General features: G+C 36.1%; 1 protein-coding gene across 1 annotated transcript in view; it reads left to right on the forward strand.

The window, feature by feature from the left end:
- The window catches only part of WNK3 (WNK lysine deficient protein kinase 3), a 188214-nt gene that overhangs the window by 124353 nt on the left and 39243 nt on the right, over positions 1–24618 (forward strand). Inside the window, 10 exon segments of the mRNA XM_070366298.1 lie at positions 3135–3199; positions 10259–10406; positions 11045–11161; positions 12341–12496; positions 12578–12629; positions 14168–14308; positions 14833–15761; positions 20245–20335; positions 20871–21001; positions 21740–22359. Coding sequence (XP_070222399.1) covers positions 3135–3199; positions 10259–10406; positions 11045–11161; positions 12341–12496; positions 12578–12629; positions 14168–14308; positions 14833–15761; positions 20245–20335; positions 20871–21001; positions 21740–22359 — 2450 coding nt within the window.

Below are 24618 nucleotides of genomic sequence, written 5' to 3' on the forward strand. Positions count from 1 at the left end.
TGTTTCCATTGCTTCCCCATCTACTTTCCATGAAGTGATGGAACTGGATGCCATGATCCTAGTTTTTTGAATGCTGGGTTTTAAGCCAGCTTTTTCCACTCTCCTCTTTCACCTTCATCAGGAGGCTCTTTAGTTCCTCTTTGCTTTCTGCCATAAGGGTGGTATCATCATCTGAGGTTATTGATATTTCTCCCTGAAATCTCGATTCCAGCTTGTGATTCATTCAGCCTGGCGTTTCACATGATGTACTCTGCATATAAGTAAAATTAGCAGGGTGACAATATACAGCCTTAATGTACTCCTTTCCCAATTTTGAACCAGTCCATTGTTCCATGTCGTTCTAACTGTTGCTTCTTGACCTACATACGGGTTTCTCAGGATGCAGGTAAGGTGGTCTGGTATTCCTATATCTTGAAGAATTTTCCACAGTTTCTTGTGATCCACACAGTCAGTCAAAGGGTTTAGCGTAGTCAATGAAGCAGAAGTAGATATTTTTCTGGAATTCTCTTAGTTTTTCTATGATCCAACAGATGTTGGCAGTTTGATCTCTGGTTCCTCTGCCTTTTCTAAATCCAGCTTGTACATCTGGAAGTTCTTAGCTCATGTACTGCTGACGCCTAGCTTGCTGGATTTTGAGCCTAATGTGTGTAATTGTGTGGTAGTTTGAACATTCTTTGGCATTGCCCTTCTTTGGTATTGGAATGAAAGTGGACCTTTTTCAGTCCTGTGGCCACTGCTGACTTTTCCAAATTTTCTGGCATATTGAGTGCAACACTTTTACAGCATCATCTTTTAGAATTCCATTACCTCCACTATCTTTGTTGGCAGTGATGCTTCCTAAGGCCCACTTGACTTCACACTCCAGGATGTCTGGCTGTAGGTGAGTGATCACACCACTGTGGTTATCCTGCTTTATCCATCATACATTATTTATTTAATGGAGCAGGTAAAATAAACATGTGTCTATTTTTTTTCTTTTTCTTTTTTGCTGTTTGTAATTATATTCCATGTTGTGAAGAACATCCTTATAGCTAAATCTTTGTATGAACTCTTGATTTATTTCCTGATTTTACTATAATTTACTCAGACAAAAGGACCAGGGTAGTATAAAACTTTTGAATATTATTTTACAAGCTTAAAACCACTGTATGACAAACATTTGATTATCATTTGGCAGTGCCTAGCAATATATGACTAGAATTTTTACATGTTGCAGATTCTAATGTTAAGGTTAGAATTAGAATTATTTACAACTCTTTTGATTCTGTGTTGTCTATAAACTCTGTGGAAAAATATGGAATTATATAAAATGGGATGCTTTTATATCTTCTTTTCCCCCAAAATTACTCAGATTAATAGGATGTGTAGTAAGATATTGTCAAATTTACAGTTTATTGGATTCAGCCTTCTCAGTAAGTACCTACATGATAATATATTGCTATAAGCCTCACCTAAATATTTTTGTTAAAATAAAATATTGTATAATATTGGGTTAAAATCAGTGTTTCTTTGAGTAGCTAACTTTTGTGCATTTGAAGCAGTTCTACTTTTCCATTCTGATATAATTCTTTGTTGTCAGCTGAAAGTGAAAGAAGAAACTTGAACTTGTTAATTTGATTTCATATCTTGGTTTACAGAACACATCTTAAAATCAGTAGAAGAATTAACAAAATGTAATACATTTTTTTTCCATTGAGCACACTTGATATTCTCGTGTGCTTATATTCAGTTATGGCATTTCTTTAAGTTTGTTCCTTTTATAGGAAGAGTATTTATCAATAGGGTTTCCCTGGTGGCTCACGTTGTAAATAATCTGCCTGAAATACAGGAGACCCAGGTTCAATCCCTGAGTCAGGAAGATCCCCTGAAGAAGGGAATGGCTACTCACTCCAGTATTCTTGCATAGAGAATTCCATGGACAGAGGAGCCTGGCTGGCTGTAGCCCTTGGGGTTGCAAAGAGTCAGACACAACTGAGTGACTCACATACAGTTTTTTTTTTTAATTTAAATTTATTTATTTTAATTGGAGGCTATTTTTTTATTATTTCCTTGGGTTAATTTTCTAGAAATGAAATTGCTAGACATTTTAAAAACTTGGATAATTTAATTGTTGAATTACCCGTCAGAAAGGTCTAACCAGTTGACAGTCCCATAAATCCTAGTGGTTTATGAAAATGCCTATTTTTCTATACACTTAGTATTTGCTATCCTTTGAAAGTTTTGAATTATACAATGTAAATAGTAACATAAAAGCAATAAAATGGGGAAAAATAACCAAAAATGCTATTTTCTTAACATGGTGATTATAATATTTATTATAAATAGTCCAGGGAGATGAAGGAATATAAGTAGAGTCACCAGATATGGAAAAGCTCGACTCATTCACAGGAGCTAGAGTTCGGTGTGACTTCAAGGGGAGAAGAACTAGAGAATTAGGCAGGGACCAGTTCATTAAGGACTTAATTTGTCATCCAAAGGGACTTAACCTTATAGAAGATGAGGTGCCATCATTAGAGAATTTGAACTAGGTAGATAAGTGATTGATTTTGATACATTTGCATTTTAAAGTCACTCTGCTGTCACCAGTGGCAGTACATTGATTGGATTAGATAAATGTTTAAAATTATTTTCCAACAGAGTTGAAACTTGCATTTGTAAAGGGCTTAAACTTTTCTCCTAGAAGCCAGTATTGCAGCTGTTGGATACCAACACCTCAAAGGGATTGTTGGCAGTAGTTTAGTGAAGAGAGAACAAGAGAGAGAGAGACCATACAACATGTTAAACCTTGAATCACTGATTTATCTGTTTCTGGAGTGATAGCAATTCATTAGTAGTTTTACTATTAGGACTGGAAGCCATTGAAAGATAACAAACAAAAGTATATGAAACAATGCTATCTTTTTTATGAAAAAGTCTTGGTGAATATCAGTACTGCTGCATTTTGTTTTTCTTTTTCTGGTAGTAACATCAATAGTAGGATTGATATAGACATTCAGTAATGTAGACATTCTATCTGGTTTGTGTGGTAACCAAAATATGAAATGTAACAGACGTGTTTTCTGCAATAATAGCAAATTGCACCTTCAACTGGAAGTTTGCTGTTATAATAAGTTTTATTTCTGTGCTATTTACAGCCTGTATCCCAAGCAGTTGGAGCTGAACAGCAAGCAACTCTTCTAAAACCAGATTTAGTTCGAAGGTGAGTATCTTCAAATTAATACCATGAAAGCAATGAGGGCATGTTGAAGTATTTGCCTTCTTTAGGTGCTTAGTCTCTTGACTACAGAAGCTTCTGTGTTCTAGTATTTGTGTGTATGTTCAATAAAAATAGTAGATATTATTATTACTTTTTATGTTAATAAGGATCATATGGATTGTAATATTATTGACCATTTTCTTGTTCACATTATTATAATAGTCTGGATTTTTTTTTTTTGGCATGCGGGATCTTAGTTCCCTGACCAGGGTTCAAATCTAGGCCCTTGGTGGTGAGAGTACAGAGTCTGAACCACTGGACCACCAGGGAATTCTCTTCATATTCTGTTCTTAAGAAAAGATTGTAAGAATTTTAAAAAGGAAATAATGTAATTTAAAGTTCCAGCTAATCTAAATAAATAATTTACAACCAGATATAATAATATATTATTATAAAAACCACATAATTTTATGTATTGTATATATATAATTGTATTTTCATTTGGTAATAACTTTCTGACCCAGGAATCAAACTGGGGTCTCCTACATTACAGGCAGATTGTTTACCAGCTGAGCTACCTGGGAAGCCCCTATCTTGTTCAGATTGGCTTAATTTCATTTGTTTTGTATTCAAATTCACTGATATTGATTCTTTCCTTTGTCCTATTCATTCTGCTATTGTGCAAAATGAATCGTTTATTTTTATGATTATATTCCTTTTATAATTTCCATTTGGTTCTTCCTTAATATATTCTATTATTATGAGATTTTCTGACTTTGCATTTGTTTCAGGAGTAGTTGTAATTGATCTTTGAAACAATTTGATAATGGCTGCTTTAAAATCTTTGTCAGGTAGTTCTGATTCATCCTGGTTTTGGTAGTTCTGATTCATCCTGGTCTTGGCATCTCTTGATTGACTTTTCACATTCATGTTGTGATTTTCCTGGTTTTGGGTATGACAAAGAATTTTCATTTGTATCCTGGACATTTTGGACATTATGTTAGGATATTCTGGATCCTGTTTAAATCCTCTATTTTAGCAGGCAGTCACTGTGTTTAGGTGCCAAGGTACTCATTTATCGATACTTTTGTGGACTATGGTTCTAATGCCAATTTAGTTTTCAGAGTCCCTGTAGTACTATTCTGGTCTGCTTTGGTTCATCTTGTATCACTGGGGCCCACTGCTGGACCAAGGGGTTGGAGAACAATGCCCTAGGCCCACTGCCCTAGGCTCTCTCTCCAGACCACATGCTACTGGTAGAATTCCCACCAGCATCACCAAGGGAGGAAAGGGCCCACTTTAACTACCTTCTGTTGCTGAGTTGGGGCTCAGGAGACCACTGTGCTTGAGCTACCTTTGCCTTTTGGCCAAGAGTCAAGAGACACTGAACGTGGACTGCTTTCTGTCACTGGGTGGGTAACCAGGAGATGCTTAGCTGATATATTTTTCTTCAAGTCCTGGGAGTCCCTAGCCAGTCTGCCTTCATCTTTTCACTCTTCAGTGCCCTCCTGTGATACTCTACTGTATTATTTCCAGATTTTATGGTTATACTTAGGGGTATAATTTCTGCCATCTTGTTCCAAACCCTAAACTAGTGTTTTAAGACAACTTTGTAAAGTGAATGATACAACTGCATTGACTAAAACTATATCCCTTTTATCCTCTTAATGTGTTATGTTACTGCTATTTCTCTGTCTATTAAAGAACTAAGAGCATCTTCTTTCTCCACTTGTAGTTATGAAAATTCTTTTTCACAGGGACATAGAAAAAATATTAGGTGTTGTTTTTCTTTTATTGTATATCTTTTTTTTAAATTTTATTTTATTTTTAAACTTTACATAATTGTATTAGTTTTGCCAAATATCAAAATGAATCCGCCACAGGTATACATGTGTTCCCCATCCTGAACCCTCCTCCCTCTTCCCTCCCCATACCATCCCTCCGGGTCGTCCCAGTGCACTGGCCCCAAGCATCCAGTATCGTGCATCGAACCTGGACTGGCAACTCGTTTCTTACATGATATTTTACATGTTTCAATGTCATTCTCCCAAATCTTCCCACCCTCTCCCTCTCCCACGGAGTCCATAAGACTGTTCTATACATCAGTGTCTCTTTTGCTGTCTCGTACACCGGGTTATTGTTACCATCTTTCTAAATTCCATATATATGCGTTAGTATACTGTATTGATGTTTTTCTTTCTGGCTTACTTCACTCTGTATAATAGGCTCCAGTTTCATCCACCTCATTAGAACTGATTCAAATGTATTCTTTTTAATGGCTGAGTAATACTCCATTGTGTATATGTACCACAGCTTTCTTATCCATTCCTCTGCTGATGGACATCTAGGTTGCTTCCATGTCCTGGCTATTATAAACAGTGCTGCGATGAACATTGGGGTACACATGTCTCTTTCCCTTCTGGTTTTCTCAGTGTGTATGCCTAGCAGTGGGATTGCTGGATCATAAGGCAGTTCTATTTCCAGTTTTTTAAGGAATCTCCACACTGTTCTCCATAGTGGCTGTACTAGTTTGCATTCCCACCAACAGTGTAAGAGGGTTCCCTTTTCTCCACACCCTCTCCAGCATTTATTATTTGTAGACTTTTGGATCACAGCCATTCTGACTGGTATTGTATATCTTTATACACATACTTCATGAGTAGTTCTTTAGGAGAAAGGACTTAACCTAAAAATCAATTTTAAAAATATCTGGTGCATACAGACCTCATTTAAGTTTCAAATGTATTTATTGAATATATTCAAATTTATTAAGGAAAAAGCTGAAAAATACCTTTGATACAGATCAACTGAAAGTCTGTCCTGTCATAATCATATTGACTTGAACATGCAAAATATAGCTAGTTAGAATTAATCATGTTGAATCATTTTCACATTATTCATTCAGTTTTTTTTAACCAAATTGTGGTGTATTTTTTCTTCTTCCCTCCTCCCCCACTCCCTCCCTCCTCCTTTGTTTGTTTCTTTCTTTCTATTGAGGTAAACCTGACATACACCCTTATGTTAGTTTCAGATGTACAATATAATGATTTACTATGTTTATATATTGTGAAATGATCACAATAAGTCTAGTTTAAAAATTCATCACCATATATAGTTAATAAAGATTTTTTCTTATGATGAGAACTTTAAAAATCTACTCTGAGAAACTTTGAAATATGCAGTACAGTATTATTAACTATCATCTCCATGATGTACATTATATCCCCATGATTTAATTATTTTATAACTGGTATTAATAGTTTGTACATTTTGACTCTCTCCACCCATTTCACCCACTCTCTACCTTCCCCCCATTCCTGCCTCTGGCACCCACCAGTCTATTCTCTATATCTTTGAGGCTGGGGAAGTTTTTGCTTGGTTGTTTTTTCCTATTGTTAGATTACACAAAAAGATCATCAGTTCAGTTCAGTTCAGTTGCTCAGTCGTGTCCGACTCTTTGCGACCCCATGAATCGCAGCACACCAGTCCTCCCTGTCCATCACCAACTCCCGGAGTTCACTCAGGTTCATGTCTCTCGAGTCAGTGATGCCATCCAGCCATCTCATCCTCTGTCGTCCCCTTCTCCTCCTGCCCCCAATCCCTCCCAGCATCAGAGTCTTTTCCAATGAGTCAAACTCTTCGCATGAGGTGGCCAAAGTACTGGAGGTTCAGTTTTAGCATCATTCCTTCCAAAGAAATCCCAGGGCTGATCTCCTTTAGAATGGACCGGTTGGATCTCCTTGCAGTCCAAGGGACTCTCAAGAGTCTTCTCCAACACCACAGTTCAAAAGCATCAATTCTTTGGCGCTCAGCCTTCTTCACAGTCCAACTCTCACATCCATACATGACTACAGGAAAAACCATAGCCTTGACTAGACAGACCTTTGTTGGCAAAATAATGTCTCTGCTTTTGAATATGCTATCTAGGTTGGTCATAACTTTCCTTCCAAGGAGTAAGCGTCTTTTAATTTCATGGCTGCAGTCACCATCTGCAGTGATTTTGGAGCCCAGGAAAATAAAGTCTGACACTGTTTCCACTGTTTCTCCATCTATTTCCCATGAAGTGATGGGACTGGATGCCATGATCTTCGTTTTCTGAATGTTGAGCTTTAAGCCAACTTTTTCACTCTCCTCTTTCACCTTCATCAAGAGGCTTTTTAGTTCCTCTTCACTTTCTGCCATAAGGGTGGTGTCATCTGCGTATCTGAGTTTATTGATATTTCTCCCGGCAATCTTGATTCCAGCTTGTGTTTCTTCCAGTCCAGCGTTTCTCATGATGTACTCTGCATATAAGTTAAATAAGCAGGGTGACAATATACAGCCTCGATGTACTCCTTTTCCTATTTGGAACCAGTCTGTTGTTCATGTCCAGTTCTAACTGTTGCTTCCTGACCTGCATATAGGTTTCTCAAGAGGCAGGTCAAGTGGTCTGGTATTCCCATCTCTTTCAGAATTTTCCACAGTTTATTGTGATGCACATAGTCAAAGGCTTTGGCATAGTCAATAAAGCAGAAATAGATGTTTTTCTGGAACTCTCTTGCTTTTTCGATGATCCAGCAGATGTTGGCAATTTGATCTCTGGTTCCTCTCCCTTTTCTAAAACCAGCTTGAACATCAGGAAGTTCATGGTTCACATATTGCTGAAGCCTGGCTGAGAGAATTTTGAGCATTACTTTACTAGCATGTGAGATGAGTACAATTGTGCAGTAGTTTGAGCATTCTTTGGCATTGCCTTTCTTTGGGATTGGAATGAAAACTGACCTTTTCCAGTCCTGTGGCTACTGCTGAGTTTTCCATTTGCTGGCATATTGAGTGCAGCACTTTCACAGCATCATCTTTCAAGGTTTGAAACAGCTCAACTGGAATTCCATCACCTCCACTAGCTTTGTTGGTAGTGATGCTTTCTAAGGCCCACTTAACTTCACATTCCAGGATGTCTGGCTCTAGGTCAGTGATCACACCATCGTGATTATCTTGGTTGTGAAGATCTTTTTTGTACAGTTCGTCTGTGTATTCTTGCCACCTCTTCTTAATATCTTCTGCTTCTGTTAGGGCCATACCATTTTTGTCTTTTATCAAGCCCATCTTTGCATGAAATGTTCCCTTGGTATGTCTAATTTTCTTGAAGAGATCCCTAGTCTTTCCCATTGTGTTATTTTCCTCTATTTCTTTGCATTGATCATACGGTATTTGTATTTCTGTTTCTGACTTACTTCACTTAGCATAATGCCCTCAACATCTATGTATGTTGTTACAAATGGCAAGATTTCATTCTTTTTATGTTGTTGTTCAGTTGCTAAGTCATATCTGACTCTTCACAACCACATGGACTGCAGCATGCTAGGCTTCCCTATCCTTCACTATCTCCCAGAGTTTGCTCAAAGTCATGTCCATTGAGTAGGTGATGCCATCCAACCGTATCATCCTGTTACACCCTTCTCCTCCTGTCTTCTGTCTTTCCTAGCATCAGGGTCTTTTCCAGTGAGTCAGCTCTTCACATCAGGTGGCCAAAGTACTGGAGCTTCAGCTTTAACATCAGTCCTTCCAGTGAGTATTCAGGGCTGATTTCCCTTAAGATTGGCTGGTTTGATTTCCTTGCTGTCCAAGGGACTCTCAAGTGTCTTCTCCAGCACCATAATTTGAAAGCATCAATTCTGTGGCAATCAGCCTTTTTTATGGTACAACTCTCATATCTATACATGACTACTGGAAGAACCATAGCTTTGACTATATGGACCTTTGTTGGCAAATGAATATCTCTGCTTTTTAATACACTGTCTAGGTTTGTCATAGCTTTTCTTCCAAGGAGCAAGCGTATTCTAATTTCATGGCTGCAGTCACCATCTGCAGTGATTTTGGAGCCCAAAAAAATAAAGTTTGTCACTGTTTCCATTGTTTCCCCATCTACTTGCTGTGAAGTAATGGGACCAGATGCCAGGATCTTTGTTTTTTGAATGTTGAGTTTTAAGCCAGCTTTTTCCACTCTTCTCTTTCAACTTCATCAAGAGGTTCTTTATTTCCTCTTTACTTTCTGCCATTAGGGTGGTATCATCTGCATATCTGAGGTTATTGATATTTCTCCTGGAAGTCTTGATTCCAGCTTGTACTTCATCCTGCCTGGCATTTTGCATGATGTACTCTGCATATAAGTTAAATAAGCAGGAAGAAAATATACAGCCTTGTCGTACTCCTTTCCATTTGGAACCAGTCTGTTGTTGCACGTCCGGTTCTAACTGTTGCTTCTTGACCTACATACAGGTTTCTCAGGAGGTAGGTAATATAGTCTGGTAGTCCCATGTCTTGAAGAATTTTCCACAGTTTGTTTTGATCCACACAGTCAAAGGCTTTAGTATAGCCAGTGATCAGGAGTAGATTTTTTTCAGGAATTCCTTTTATAGCTGAATAATATTCCTTTTGTTTATCTCATTTTCATTTCTTGTTCTGTTTCCTGCACTATTTCTGTCTTCCACACCTCGTCTATCTTCTGTTGATTTTCTTACATGAACAGGTATATTATTTTGAGTTAGAATTGGTTTTTAGAATTTTATTTGAACATATTAATAAGAAAAACCCTAAACAAACAAAATAAAATTGGTCAAGAACATCCACTGATAAAAGGTTCCACAGAGGTCCATCACTAGCAGTGTTTTTTTCACTCCCATTACTGTGAGATGTTTGCCTCAAGTAATCTCAGTGTTTTGTAACTTTTAAAAACAGCTTCATTGAGACATAATTCACATACCATTAAATTTTCACCCATTTAAAGTGTACAATTCAATGGAATTTAGTATATTTGCAAAGTTGTACAATTATAACTTTTTGAGAGATATTGTACAACTTATATATTTTATTTAAACTCATTTATTATTTTGTAATAGAGGGTTTTTCTTAGAATTTTACCATCAAAATGGAATGATTCTAGCCATACAGGGATTTCAGATATAAATCAGTTATAAATCTGATTTGGGTTAAATATTGGACTTTGAGAATCATAGAATAATGTCTTCTCTGAGAAACTGAATTGGAGTTGCTTTTGTTTTTTTTTGTTTTTTTAAATAATAGTTTGAGTCATGATGTGGCACCTGTGAAGGAAAACACAAATACCCTTGATAACCCAAGTGGAAATGGCAAACAAGATCGGATCAAACAGAGAAGAGCTTCCTGTCCTCGGTCAGAGAAGGGAACTAAATTTCAGCTTACTGTTCTTCAGGTCAGTGTGTAAATATGATTTGGTTAAGAGTGCATGTTGAGGTCTGGGCAGTCAGGGAGGGGCAATGTTGCTGTGGCAGTGAGTATAGAGTATTATGAAATTCTTAAGCAGATACCCTTGAGCACAAATCTTTGTATTTGTGGTGATTATTTCCTTATGATAGATTCTTGGAAGTAGAATTATTGATCAGAGTATGAAGATTTTTAAACTTTCTCAATACATATTTCTAGATTGCTGTCCAGAAAGGTTGGACCAGTTTACATTTCTATTATTAGTGTATTTTCCTTTGCTTAAAGGTCAATTTGTGAGATTGGGAGAATTTTGAAAATGATTACCCAGATTTAGATCTTTGCATTGCAGATAGTTATAGGGATTATCGTAACTTTTTTTGTATTTTTATAAAAGTTGTGCTCCTTTCCTTTCCTGATTTTTTTGCTGAATAATTTGAGCCTTAGATTTGTCATACAGTGGTTATTTAGACAGTATTTCACCAAGGGAAAAGCAGAATCTTTTTAGATTCTCAATATTTTAGACCATTTTTTCATATATTTTATGTGAGCTCATCGAAATATTTCCTATTCCCTTTGCAAAAAGAAGGCAATGACTGACTCTTAAACTAGTAAAATATTTGTGTCCAGGTTTCAACCTCTGGAGACAACATGGTGGAGTGTCAACTGGAGACACACAATAACAAGATGGTCACCTTCAAGTTTGATGTTGATGGTGATGCACCAGAGGATATTGCAGACTATATGGTAAGTACAGAAAAGACAAACCGTTTTCCCTTCAGAATTGTTTGTCTTTTTCCCCTTTAATTCTCCCCCCTCATTTACTGAGAGCTGTATTTTCTTAGGGTACTGCTGCTTTTTAAAATTCGTAAAGAGCTAAATTGGTTATGATCAAAAGTAAGTCACTATACCCCCTCTGGTGTCAGTATATTTATGTGTAAAATATGAGGGAGTTTCATTAAGAAAGGAGCTAGGTCAGTGGTTCTTAACTCTAGCTGCATGTCAAAATCAACAGAAGAGCTTTTAAAAAACAGTCCTTTGGGGAATTCCTTAGAGGTCCAGTGGTTAGGACTTGGAGCTTTCACTGCAGTTGCCCAGGTTCAGTCCCTGGTTGGGGAACTAAGATCTTGCAAACCGCATGGTATGGCCAAAAAAACCCTAAGACAAAAACAGTTCTGTTTCCTGGGTCCCTAATTAAATTAGGATTTTGGAGGGTGAGGCCTAAGTATTAATAGTTTATACAGTTATAACATCTTACATATAGGTGTTCAAGTAATGTTCATCATTTCATTTAGTTTTTGTATTTTCTTTGAATTGTTAGGCTTAAGTTAGTATTCCCCTCTTTTTTTAGGGGAATGGGCTAGGGTGGCAGGAAGAGTACATAATACTTTTGTTTCTGCCAGTTTTCTTTGGATATACATTCCTAGCCAAGCAGAATTTAACATTTGAAAATGTTAATAATATTGTGAATTCTGCCTCTTATTCAACTTAGTATTTTCTGAACTGTCTTGGGGCCATACTTTATCATCTTTAGAGATGTTTCATTTTGTGATTTTTGATTTAAAAGCTTTTGGGTTTGGACATCCTAGTTTTAAATGTAAACATTGCCTCAGTTATGTTCTTCAAATTAATTTATAGAGTTAATTAATTTTAATTAATTAGAATTCAAATTAATTTATAGAATGCTAACATTTTTTTAAATGCTGGCTTCTGGTAAGTAGTGCCAATCTGACAAATGCTGGTGATCTCAAGTAGAAAGAATAATTTAATGTGTTGTCTGGCATTTTATTGCTAGTCTTTTCTTAATTCTGTTGTGGCAATCGGGTCTAAATAGCAATTAATTTTTCTTTATGGTAGTCACCATATTATAATTTCAAAGAAACTAAATACATTCTTTTGAATAGACTTACTTTTCCTTTTGGATAGGTTGAAGATAACTTTGTCTTGGAAAGTGAAAAAGAAAAATTTGTGGAAGAATTGAGGGCTATCGTAGGTCAAGCCCAGGAGATCCTTCATGTTCACTCTGCTACAGAAAGAGCTGTTGGAGTTGACTCTGTTACTGTGGAACCCAGCAGTAGCCAAGTAAGAGCAGTTGCTTAGCAAATAGGTCTTCTCGAATATGTATCAGGAACTTCTTTATTTATCTATTCATTTTTAATTCAGACAGGATCATCTGAACAAGTACAGATAAATTCTGCATCCAGTCAAACCAGCAGTAAGTATATTTAACAAAATTTACCATTTGGCTTTTGAAGCAAGACATTTGGAAACTTAATTTACATACCTTGGGAAGGATATCAGCCAATAAAGGAATTTGATAAATTGTTAATATAGGTTTCCCCACACTTTGAAAGGACTTTATAGCTCAGAAATAAGAAGTAAAAAAAGTGAGAAGTAAAACTCTTCTCCAAATTTCCTCCAAGTATTGGTTCTTTACCTGATTAATTTATTTCTGAGTTGTCGTGTGGTATGTTACCAGAAAAGCAGTCACAGTACTGATGACCTTTAACAGCTTTAATGTTTGAATTTAACTGGCAAGTTTTATTTTTCTCCTGATATGAGATGGACAGCGACTTTCTTAACTAAAATCACTGTATTCTGAGTTTGTCTCATGTTTAATATCAGTAGCATTCGTTTCTTGATTTCATTCCACCAATGATATGCTTCTACCTGCTCTGATCACTAATAAGTTTTTGAAAATCAGATACCAGATAAATTTCCATGGACTAAAAATGAGGTCTTCTATTTTCTCTTCTCACAACCTTTTTTCTCCATTCTTTTCAGCTCTGATCATAGATATATTTAGAGTATCTGTGAGGGGGAGAAGAACCATAGACAAATGAGGACCTCTGAAGGAATTACAATAGCATGAAGAAACAACAGGTGGTGTGGGAGTCATGGAACCAGATACCATTATCCTGAAAGTTAGATTGTTTTAGGGTGCTAGGATTCTCCTCTATCTTCATTTTCTTATTAGTAGGAGTTTGAGTAGATTTCTAACTGGCAAAGTAGGGTAAAGTTTAAAAGAGAATTACTTATTTGAATAAGTTAACAAAGTAGGAATACAGATGTAGGGCCTTATTTTACTTTATTTTTTAAGTTGTTATAAAGTAAAATTGGCTTTTTTTCTTTTGGTGTAGAGTTATGTAAATTTTTGTCCTCTTATAGATATGTGTATCTATACACAGATCTATACACATATACACAGGGGCTTCCCTGGTGGCTCAGAGGTTAAAGCGTGTGCCTGCAGTGCAGGAGACCTGGGTTCAATCCCTGGGTGGGGAAGATCCCCTGGAGAAGGAAATGGCAACTCACTCCAGTATTCTTGCCTGGAGAATCCCATGGATGGAGGAGCCTGGTGGGCTACAGTCCACGGGGTCGCAAAGAGTCAGACACGACTAAGCAACTTTACTATAGATATGTGTAAGCACTACCATAATCAAGATACAAAACAAAGATGTAGGTTTTAATGGAAAAAATGCTTTTCATTTTTTTCCAAAAAGAAGTGCCCTGCTTTTCATCACTACTGATGCAGTGTTTGTTTCTGAAGAATCCCAAATCCTTTTCTAAAGATATCTTGCGCTTAGTTTTTTAGAGTATTTGTCAGTCAGGTTTGGGAGGTCTGGTCTTATAAGTTGCTGTTGGAAATAGAGATAAAAGACAATTTGTTGTTTTAACCTTATTTTCTTAGTTAACAAGTTAAATATATTGACAGTTGCTTAGCATATTAATTTTTGCCAATTCTTTCTACAGATGAATCTGCTCCTCCTCAGTCATCCCCAGTTGGTCGATGGCGATTCTGTATAAATCAGACAATAAGAAACCGTGAAGCTCAATCTTCTCCTTCTCTTCAGCAGTACATGCCTACAGTTCCTGGGTTAAACCTACTTTCTAGTAAGTGTTTGTTGGCTGCACCTTTATTCAGACCTGGGAGATGGGGATGCAAAATATATACCGTATCTTTAAGTTGTTTTCATGGAAAAGACCCTAATGCTGGGAAAGATTGAAGGCAAAAGGAGAAGGGGGCAGCAGAGGATGAGATGATTAGATAGTATCACCAACTCAATGGACATGAATTTGAGCAAACTCTGAGAGATAGGAAAGCACAGGGAAGTCTGGCGTGCTGCAGTCCATAGGGTTGCCAAGAGTTGGACACGACTAGCAACTGAACAACAGCATGGGTATTTTATTCCATTTATGAGAATTTCCATAAGCATTTTTGAAGATGTTAATATTAGAATATAACTTAAGCCATTTAAATTTTATTATTTATGAAAAAAATATTTTTCTCCTTGTCAAGAGTAGTTTCACACTGGTTCTGATTTGCCTCTTGTTTCTCTTTGTCCCTTTTGAGTTTGGACTAGTCTATGCTTTGTACTTAACAATACATGCTTAGCCATTCTTTGTTATTATTCTAGGTCCAAGAAACATAAGTAATAAGGAAATATCACAGGACACACTGCTTACTCTAGAAAGTAATCCGTGCCAGCGTGTACTTTTCACCTCCACATCACAACACAAGGATGTAGTTGATGGTAAGATTTCTGAATATGCCAGTGTAGAAACTAAGCAGCCAGCTATACTTTATCAAGTGGAAGATGACAGGCAAATAATGGTACCAGTTGCTAGTAGTTCCAATCATACTGCTACTTCAGTTCGTGCAGTTCCACTTGAATGTGAGGGACTCACCAATGAAGCAGGCATATTTCTACCTGTGTATCCAGGTCACCAAGCTGCCAGTCAGGCAGCTTCTGATGAGTCAACTCAGATTGCAGCTAACTGTCTTACAACCCCGGCATTTATATCTGATCAAAAGCCTCAATCCTTACTAGTGCAGCAGCGAACTACGGATGCCGAATTTATTTCCCAAGAAGGAGAAGCTGCAGTGAACATGGAAGCAAGTTCTCCTAAGATGGTCGTTCCCACTCAGAATCCTGGCATTGAACCAGCCAGCCTTCTATCCTCTACTGTCCTGGAATCAGATGGGGAAAGACCTCCAAAAATGGAATTTGCAGACAACCGAATTAAAACTCTGGATGAAAAATTAAGAAATTTGCTGTATCAGGAGCATAACATACCTAGCATCTACCCTGAGAGTCAGAAGGATACCCAAAGCATAGACTCTCCATTTTCTTCCTCTGCTGAAGATGTACTCTCATGTCCAGTGCCAGAAGTCATAGGCACCAGTCACTGTGGAATTCAAGATAGTCCTGCACAGTCCCCTAATTTTCAGCAGACAGGCTCTAAGATTCTGTCCAATGTGGCTGTGAATCAGCCTGCTAACATATCAGTGTTCAAAAGGGACCTGAATGTGATAACTTCTATACCCAGCGAATTATGTTTACATGTAAGTATCATTCTTTCTAACCAATTCCTTATGCTTTTAAAAGAAATGCCTTCTTTTCTAAAGTTCTGTCCTTTGAAATGAAATTATCTATGTCATAAGATTCTGAGGTCACAGGTGTTTAAAAGGCCATGGCTTAGGATGAAGGGGCCTAAAACTTCTCAATAGAGGCAGTAGAACTATCTTTGGTGAGAGACCCCTCTGTTGAATTAGCTAGGAACTTGTGAGCAATGTTTATGTTTATATTAATGACAGAACAGGACTGATAGATTGTTTTAGGGGGTAGGAAGAACTTGCTTTTAGATTTCCACTTAAAAATACCTATTATCAGTTTCCTTTTAAAAATTGTATGGTTTTAATTTAATCTTGTTTGTGAGTTTTTTATTTATTTGAGAACATTTTTTAAAAGAAAATTAAAATCCCCCATAATCTCCTGACTTGTTTTTTTTTCTTAATTTATGTAATGTAAGAATTTAACTTCTTTTTCTGTTCCTTCAGCTCATAGGGATAACCACTATCTGGTGCTTATCTACTATATGGTACTTATCCTTCTTGACTTAAGCTTATACAGATCTAGTTAAAAACCTATAACTTTTTATTCAATAAAATAGGATTGTGCTATAAACATATTGGTCTACAATTTAATTTTTTATTTTATAGTATATCATAGACATATTTATCACTGTATCTCTATTATTATTATTATATAAGTAATATATGCATATATATAAAGTAAAATTCACCTCACTTCAAAACCTATAGACACAGCTGTTAATAAATCTTCCTAGACATGGTTTTAACTAACATACAAATATTTATATAGCACTTTTTATATGTATTATATCTATTTACAGAGATACAGATATATACTATATATTTATATACATATACTTCCTTATATACATGTGCTGTTCTGCATTTTTCCCCACTTACAGACATCTATCCATATCAGAATACATAGTTTTACCTCACCTAACAGCATAACATCCCATTGAATAAAAATAACTTACTTGTTTTTTTGTAAACTAGTAATTTAAAATTATGCAGTTGATGCATAAACACAAAAATTCAGAAGGATAGGAAATTAAATTGTTGTGTTGACACTCCCACTCCCCAAACATTTAAGTTCCTGGTTTTAGTTCTGTGGTCATTGCTATTAATAACTTGTAAATAATATACTTACTGATTTTTGGATTTAGCAGTTTCATATAATAAAATCTGACTCATTTCTCGGAATGGTGGAGAAATTATATTTTCTCTTTCCTCTATTTTTCTTCCCTGTACACCTCCCATTTTTATTACTTAAATTACACTTTAGCATTAACAAAGTTTATAACATATACATTTTTTAATAGTTGGTTATGCCTTGTCTGTAGGTTGATTGGAAGAATTGAAAATCAGTAAATAACATATTATATGTGTTATCTGATGATCATGTAATGTGATTAGAACCATAAAAAATGAAATGTAATTCTCTATTATTTAAGCTTTGTTGCTCAAAAGAAAATCTTCCAAGTGTCAAAGTCAAATGGATTATTTTATTTGTTTCAAATGTCCACTTGCTACATCTAGATCAAACTTATTACCTGCCACTATTTCTGGTGTCCTAGAATTCCGTTTTGTTTTCCCCCTCAAATGCTTCTATAAATAATATTTTTAAATATGTTGCATGGATTAGCAGTTTGATTTTTTTAAATGTCCAAAAATGTCTTTATTTTGTTTTACCCTTAGTTAAGTATAGGTAGTAACATCATTTTGAGTTAATTTTTGTATATGGTGTGAGATAAAGATCTAGCTTCATTTTTCTGCATATGATCATCCAGTTGTTCCAGCAGTGTTATTTTATTCTCTTTACTGTTATTATAAATGAAATTGCTTTTTTAAATTTCCTTTTCTGATTTTTCATTGGTAGCATATAGAAATACAATTGATTTTTGATTGTTGATGTTATATGCTTCTACTTTGCTTTGTTTATTAGCTGTAATAGCTTTTGGTGGATATTCTATATAATATATAAGATTGTATCATCTGTGAATAGACAATTTTATTTCTTCATTTACTTTTTTTTTTTTTCTTACCTATTTAACTTTTCATTTCATGTTTTCCATCTCGTCCTTTTGCTTTTTGTACTGGGAGAATTTCTGTATTTATAAGCTGTTTATAATCTCCTATTCAGCTATTTTTTATGTGAAGGATTATATTTTTAATTTCTAATAATTTCTTTTTCTTATGGATGTGTATATTCACACATGTCTTTGAAGATATTAAAGCCTTATTCTATGTTATTAATGTTATTTCCTTGGCTATTCTATTTGTTGAGTTTAGTGTTTTCTTAAAGTACTGATTTCCCAAAAGTGTTGGTGATTCTTTATTGCGTACTCAGTTTTTCTTTTTCCCCTATGAGATTCCCTCTTTGTCTGTTTGTAAATGCTATATACAATTACTATAGTCTTACTCTAGTAATTATGAGGAAAGCGTGGGACATGCTTCCTGGCACTGGTTATTGCAACTTGTCTCTGATGCTGCCTAGAGGGAGGTCTAATAGCTAGTCTTCAAAAGTAGCAGGGCTTCCCCTTAACCTCCTAGATCTTATCTCCTCCCTATATTGCTGATATTTTTCTTGGCCACAAACATTTTCCTCTTGCCACTCTTATTTGGGAGCAGATGCCTCTGATGTCTTTTCTTTGTTGTGGAGGTGGGGTAGGAAGGTGCAGAACTGCCTGGCTGTTCCTTGTTTGGTACCCTAACCAGTTCACTCTTCCATTCAGTGGATATCTACTGAGCAGTGAATAAGTCAAGATCTCTGTTTTTTGTGGAACTCATACTCTAGTGGGGGAAAATAAATCCTAAACAAATAAAAAGGGCTACGATAGGATGACTAAGGAATTACTTTAGATAGAGTGGTCACGGAAGGATTGGTTTGCGATGGTGATATTCACAGGTAAGAGACCTGTTTTAGGAACCAAAAGAAGGCCAGTAAGTAGTAGGGTGTTACAAGATGATGTTGAAGTGACAGATAGGAGACAAATTGTGTGTAGCTTTGTAAGCATTCTATCCAACTACTCATCCTTTTGGTTGTTCAGGGTGCTCTCTCCTGCTGCCCATATCTCCCACCTGAGTTTACTGCATTTTGAAACAGTTCTTGCATATGTCATGCAGATTAAAGGAGGCTACTTTTTCCTCCTTTAATCTTATATGCCTGTGTCTACATCTGTTTTTCCTGTTGCACTTATAGCTTTGGGTTGATAAGAGAAGCTAGAACTTGTATTTAATTTATCATCTTGATCCAGTTATTACTTAATAAAAATCTTTTCTGTAATTTCAGTGGGACCAATGTTATTGAGAGTTTTTTTTTTTTTTTTCTCTTTATGAAAGTAGTATTGGTAGTCCAAAATAGGACTTTGGAAAATAAAAACTAGTTGTTCAGAATTTTACTTTTAATGACTGTTGACTCTAATAATTAAAAATGCTTATCCCAAACTGCAGTTTACTTAGTGCTGCTTTTAGGCTGTCTTGGAGAAGGAAATGGCAACCCACCCCAGTATTCTTGCCTGGAAAATCCCATGGATGGAGGAGCCTGGCAGGCTACAGTCCATGGGGTCTAAAGAGTCGGGCATGACTGAGCGACTTCACTTCACTTCAGGCGATCTTCCTTCAGACAAATGCTAAATCCTATTCTTTGAGCTTTTCAATACTTTTTTAATTTTCTAAATTTGTAGGGGCCATTCTCAGGTTTCCCAAAGTATTTGTGGCTATGTATATTAATTTTTTGTATGAGTTATTATAAGGAATTTATTTTTAAAGTACTCAGAAACAGCAGTTAATTCTTATTTTTCGGGGGGAAAATGGGAATACAAGAGGGAAGTGTGATTTTATAGTCAGCTGTGGCCTGATGTTAACAATTTTTAGAGTTTGAATTTGAAATAATTTTGAGATCCATTTTAAATTAAATTTCTGTGTGATTACATAATATAATAAATTTGATTTGGTAATATATTTCTGTAAATCTTAATGCCTAGATATCTTGATTTTCTATGTTTATCATGTGTGTCAGGCATCTTTAACTGTCCTAAGTAATATAAGCATAGATGAAAATTTCCATTTTAAGATGATAAGATTTAACCTTTTTTTTTTTTAGTAAATTGGTGTAATGAAGGTTTTTTATTGTTTTAAATCTGTTTACTTCAGATTTTAATTTTCAGTTTTCAAAGTTGCTATGATAAAAAATATTCTAGGGTGGAAATTTAATATTCTGTGATTTTATTTATGTGAAGTCTAAATAATATTTTTAAAGAAAAAGAAGGCTTAATTCCTATATGTTCAATACTTCAGGTTTAGTCTGACATAGTACTATTAATAGAAATATACATAGCATTCTGTTTTTGATTACTGACTGGTCCATACAAGAAACTCCAATGGTATAAATAACTGCTCTACCTCACGTAAATTATTACCGTTTTGGTTTTCCTCTTTTTGTCTCCATTAGGAGATGTCCCCAGATGCTTCACTTCCGGGAGATCCAGAGGCCTATCCTGCTGCTGTGTCAAGCGGTGGAACCATTCATCTACAGACAGGAGGTGGATATTTTGGCCTAAGCTTTACTTGTCCTAGTCTCAAAAATCCTATTAGCAAGAAATCCTGGACTCGCAAATTAAAAAGCTGGGCATACAGGCTACGGCAGTCAACCAGCTTTTTCAAGAGATCAAAAGTCCGTCAAGGTAGTGTGCTTACAGTCAGGGACGTAGACTAGGTAACATCATTTTTCATTTACTTCTGTTTCTTTCTGTTGTTATTCATACACAAATCTTGCCACCTTTTCCGTATAGCCCATGTATGTAACACGTCCCATTAATGTCATTTCCATTTTATTTTTCCTTTTGTAACTAATTCAGTTTTAAAGTATTCATTTCATATAGACACTAAGTCTCAGGATAAATCTTGAAATGTCTGATTTAGAGGTAGGGGCTTCTACAGTGTTGCTTATTACATTAACACTTTTTTAATTGTCTAGCAGGAGTTAAGCTTTTTCTACTTCATTTCTGGTAATGTAAACAAATGTAATATTAACAAACAATTTTCTCCTTTCTGCTTACAATTTGGCAAAACTTGCAGTGGAAATAGAAGATACGAGATCAGCAGTTGTTCCTGACCCCAGTCATCTGACAGGAGAGTCCACAACTGATACTAGGTCTTTGAGTAAATGTAAAGCAATGAGTGGATCATTTCAGCGGGGTCGGTTTCAGGTTTGTGTCTTTGGTAGAATCATTTTCTACAGGGACATTATGAAAGGTGACAGCATTGAAGATCTAGGTCTGTAGATGGTAATTATTTTAAATGTAGATTATTATCATATTTAATTTTTCCCCCTTATATGTATCTTCTCACCTTCTGTAGCCATCCACTAAAGGTGAGTCTAAAGAAATGAGGATTTTAGTAACTGGAACAGAGCATAGATCTGTGTCATTGTTTTTTGGTGGGTGGGAGTCATCTTTTTTATAAATCTGATTTCATGTCCTTTAGAATCTTGGCAATTAAAATATTTTTAATTTTTTATTGAAGTATAGATGGTTTACAAAATGGTGTTAGTTGTATGTGCACCTATGGAATGTTTTAATTGCAGAATTGTATTTGAGCAATATGTAGCCAACTGAATTTACAAAGGGCCCAACTGAAAACCTTTGAATATGGCAAGAATAAATGGGATTTTTTTTAAACTTTTTTTTTCCTTTGGCTGCTCCATGTGACATGCAGAACTTCCCTGACTAGGGGTCAAACCTGTGGCCCCTGCAGTGAAAGTGCAGAGTCTTAACCACTAGACCACTGGGGAAGTCCTAAATGGGGTTTTAAAGTTTTGGTATTATCAATGTGTATACATTGCAGAAGACCATCCAATTGTCTGTACCATATAATATATTGAATTTCTTTGTGGGTTTACTCTTTGGTTAGGCAAAGCCAGCCACCTCTGCCTTTTTGTATTTCAGGTGATTACAGTTCCCCAGCAGGAGTCAGTGGAAGTGACATCTTTTGGAATAGAACACATACCAGCATTCAATGAAATGACAAGTCAGTCTAGTGAAGAAGCTTTAGCCTTTACTGAAACAGCAAAGTCTCAATTGGTAGAAATGGAACCTGTCACACACAATCCACAAACTTCACTTTCTCCTCAGAAGTTACAAGCTCTTCATGAAACCTTCAAAGAAGATCCAAGAATTTCCAAACAAACTGACAACTTTTCATCTTTTAGTATAGCTTGTGAAACTGATATATCTTCAATGAGTACAGAAAAGGAATTGGAAGAAAATTCAGCCACAGGAAGTAGCATGCAGTCTGGATCTGAACTGCTTAAAGAGAGAGAGATACATACTGCTAGGAAACAGCCTAGCTCTAATTGTGAATTTTCAGCCGCTCTTCCTGACAGAGGGAAATCAATGGCGAAGACTGGTACAGAGAGAGAAAAGTGCTTACCACTCTGTGAAGAAAAAGCCTGTGTTCAAACACAGAGCTCGCACTTTTATTCACCATCTTCCCCAATGAGCAGTGATGATGAGTCAGAAATAGAGGATGAGGACTTAAAGGTGGAGCTTCAAAGATTACGAGAAAAGTAAGAACTGTTTCTCTTTTGTCACAAATCTGATTGCTTTGGGTTTTATAGAACTAAGTATTTGACTGGTAGCTAATTGAGATTGGTGACATTTTGTGCTGTGTGATTAGTCATTCAGTCGTGTCCTACTCTTTGAGACCCCATGGACTGTAGCCTGCCAGGCTCCTCTGTCTATGGGAATTGTCCAAGCAAGGATACTGGAGTGGGTCGCAATGCCCTCCTCCAGGGGATCTTCCCAACCTAGGGATCGAACCCAGGTCTCCTGCATTGCAGGTGGATTCTTTACCATCTGAGCCACCAGGGAAGCCTGGAGTGGATAGTTTATCCCTTCTCCAGGGGATCTTCCCGACCCAGGAATTGAACCGGGGTCTCTTGCATTGCAGGTGGATTCTTTACCAGCTGAGCTACCAGAGAAGCCCTGGTGACATTTTAATGATTCAAAAAAATTTGTTATTGAAAACTACAAAGATAGCATCAGATCCCAGAGGCTAAGGGCTCAGTCCCACAAGACTGCCCCCTTCAGATGCCCATCACAAGTCCAAGTAGTGTTACCTATGCTTCTGACCAACCTGTTACCACAGGTTTCCACAAACCTCTCCTCAGGTTTGATTAACTTGCTAGAATGGCTTATAGAACTCAGGAAAACAGTTTTCTTACTAGATTATTGGTTTATTATAAAAGGATACAACTCAAGAACAGCCAGATGGCAAGGTATAGAAGGGGCAAGGAACCTCATGGCCTCTCAGGAGTGCCACTGTCGCACCTACATGCCTCCTTCAACCTAGAAGCTCTCAGAATCCCTGTAATTCACAGGTTTTTATGGAAACTTCATTATGTAGGCATGATTAAGTAAATCATTGGCCATTGGTAATTAATTCAACCTCCAGCCTCTTTTCCCTCCTTAGAGGTACCCATCCTTAGGGGCTATCCAGAAGTCACTTTGTGATTTAAAGGGGCTTATTTTGAATAACGAGACACTCCTTTATCACTCTGGAAATGTTTCAGGAACTGGAGCTATTTGAGGACAAAAGACCAAACATTGTAACAAAAAATTCTTGGATCACTCTTATCATTTAGAAAATTACAAGGGTTTTAGGAGCAGTGTGCCAGGAATAGGGACCAAGATCAAATAACATCTTATTTTTATTATAAATCATAATATCACAACAGTAAAAATGCACACAAAACAGTCTATTTCTCATGCTCTAACCTCATTTCTCATAGGCAACCACTGGTATATAACTTGTCCATCATTTTTTTATGCATTTACAAATATAGTTTTTAAGTTTATAAAAGTAGGATCATAATATACATGTTATTCTGCATTTTTTGGCTTAACATTGTCTCCTCTTCATGTTTGCACAAATAATCTTTATTCCATGCATTGGGATAGCATATAGCCATTTATTTGTGTGTGTGTGTGTGCACAGTTGCATCTAACTCTTTGTAACCCCATGAACTGTAGCCTGCCAGGCTCCTCTATGAATTTTTCCAGGCAAGAATACTGGAGTGGGTTGCTATCTCCTTCTCAAGGGCATCTTCCCTACCCAGGGATTGACCTCTCGTATCCTGCATTGGCAGGTGGATTCTTCACCACTGCACCACCTGGAAAGCCCCAAAGTTTATTTAATCCCTCCTTAATGAGAATTTCAGTTTTATCCCATATTTTGTTTATATAAAAAATGTTGAAGTGAACATCCTTTTATGTTTGTGTACTTATATTAGAAGGATACCTAAATTCCTGGATTAGAGGTTTGTACAAGTGCCTGTTTTCCCACTCCTTCACAACATTAGACTGGGTGTTATTGATTCTTTTAATTTTATTCCTATCAGATGAATAAAAATTATTTTTTAAAATTTGTGTTCTAATTAATACTAAGGTTGTGCATCATCTCATATTTATTGGCTACTTGTATTTCCTTTCCTTTAGAGTTACTTTTTCTTATTCTTTCCCCCCTTTTCTATAAAGTCATTGATTTTTGGCAGATATTTATATGTTCTGAATAGTAACCTTTTACTATGTTGAAAAATTATTTCCTGTTTACACTTGCAAAGAATAATCATGTTAATATTATCAATACTATGGAACTTTAATTTTTTAAATTATCTTTTACTATATTGAGGTTTTATAAATTTGTTCTTGTCAATTTATTGAGCTTTTTCTTTATGTCTGATTAGTTTAATGTTGCACTTTAGGAAGGCACTGATCATATTAATTTTGTGAAAATATTCTGTATTTCCACATTCTTAATCTAAATT

Source organism: Bos mutus, chromosome X (assembly GCF_027580195.1).
Source record: "Bos mutus isolate GX-2022 chromosome X, NWIPB_WYAK_1.1, whole genome shotgun sequence".
Lineage (NCBI taxonomy): Eukaryota > Metazoa > Chordata > Mammalia > Artiodactyla > Bovidae > Bos > Bos mutus.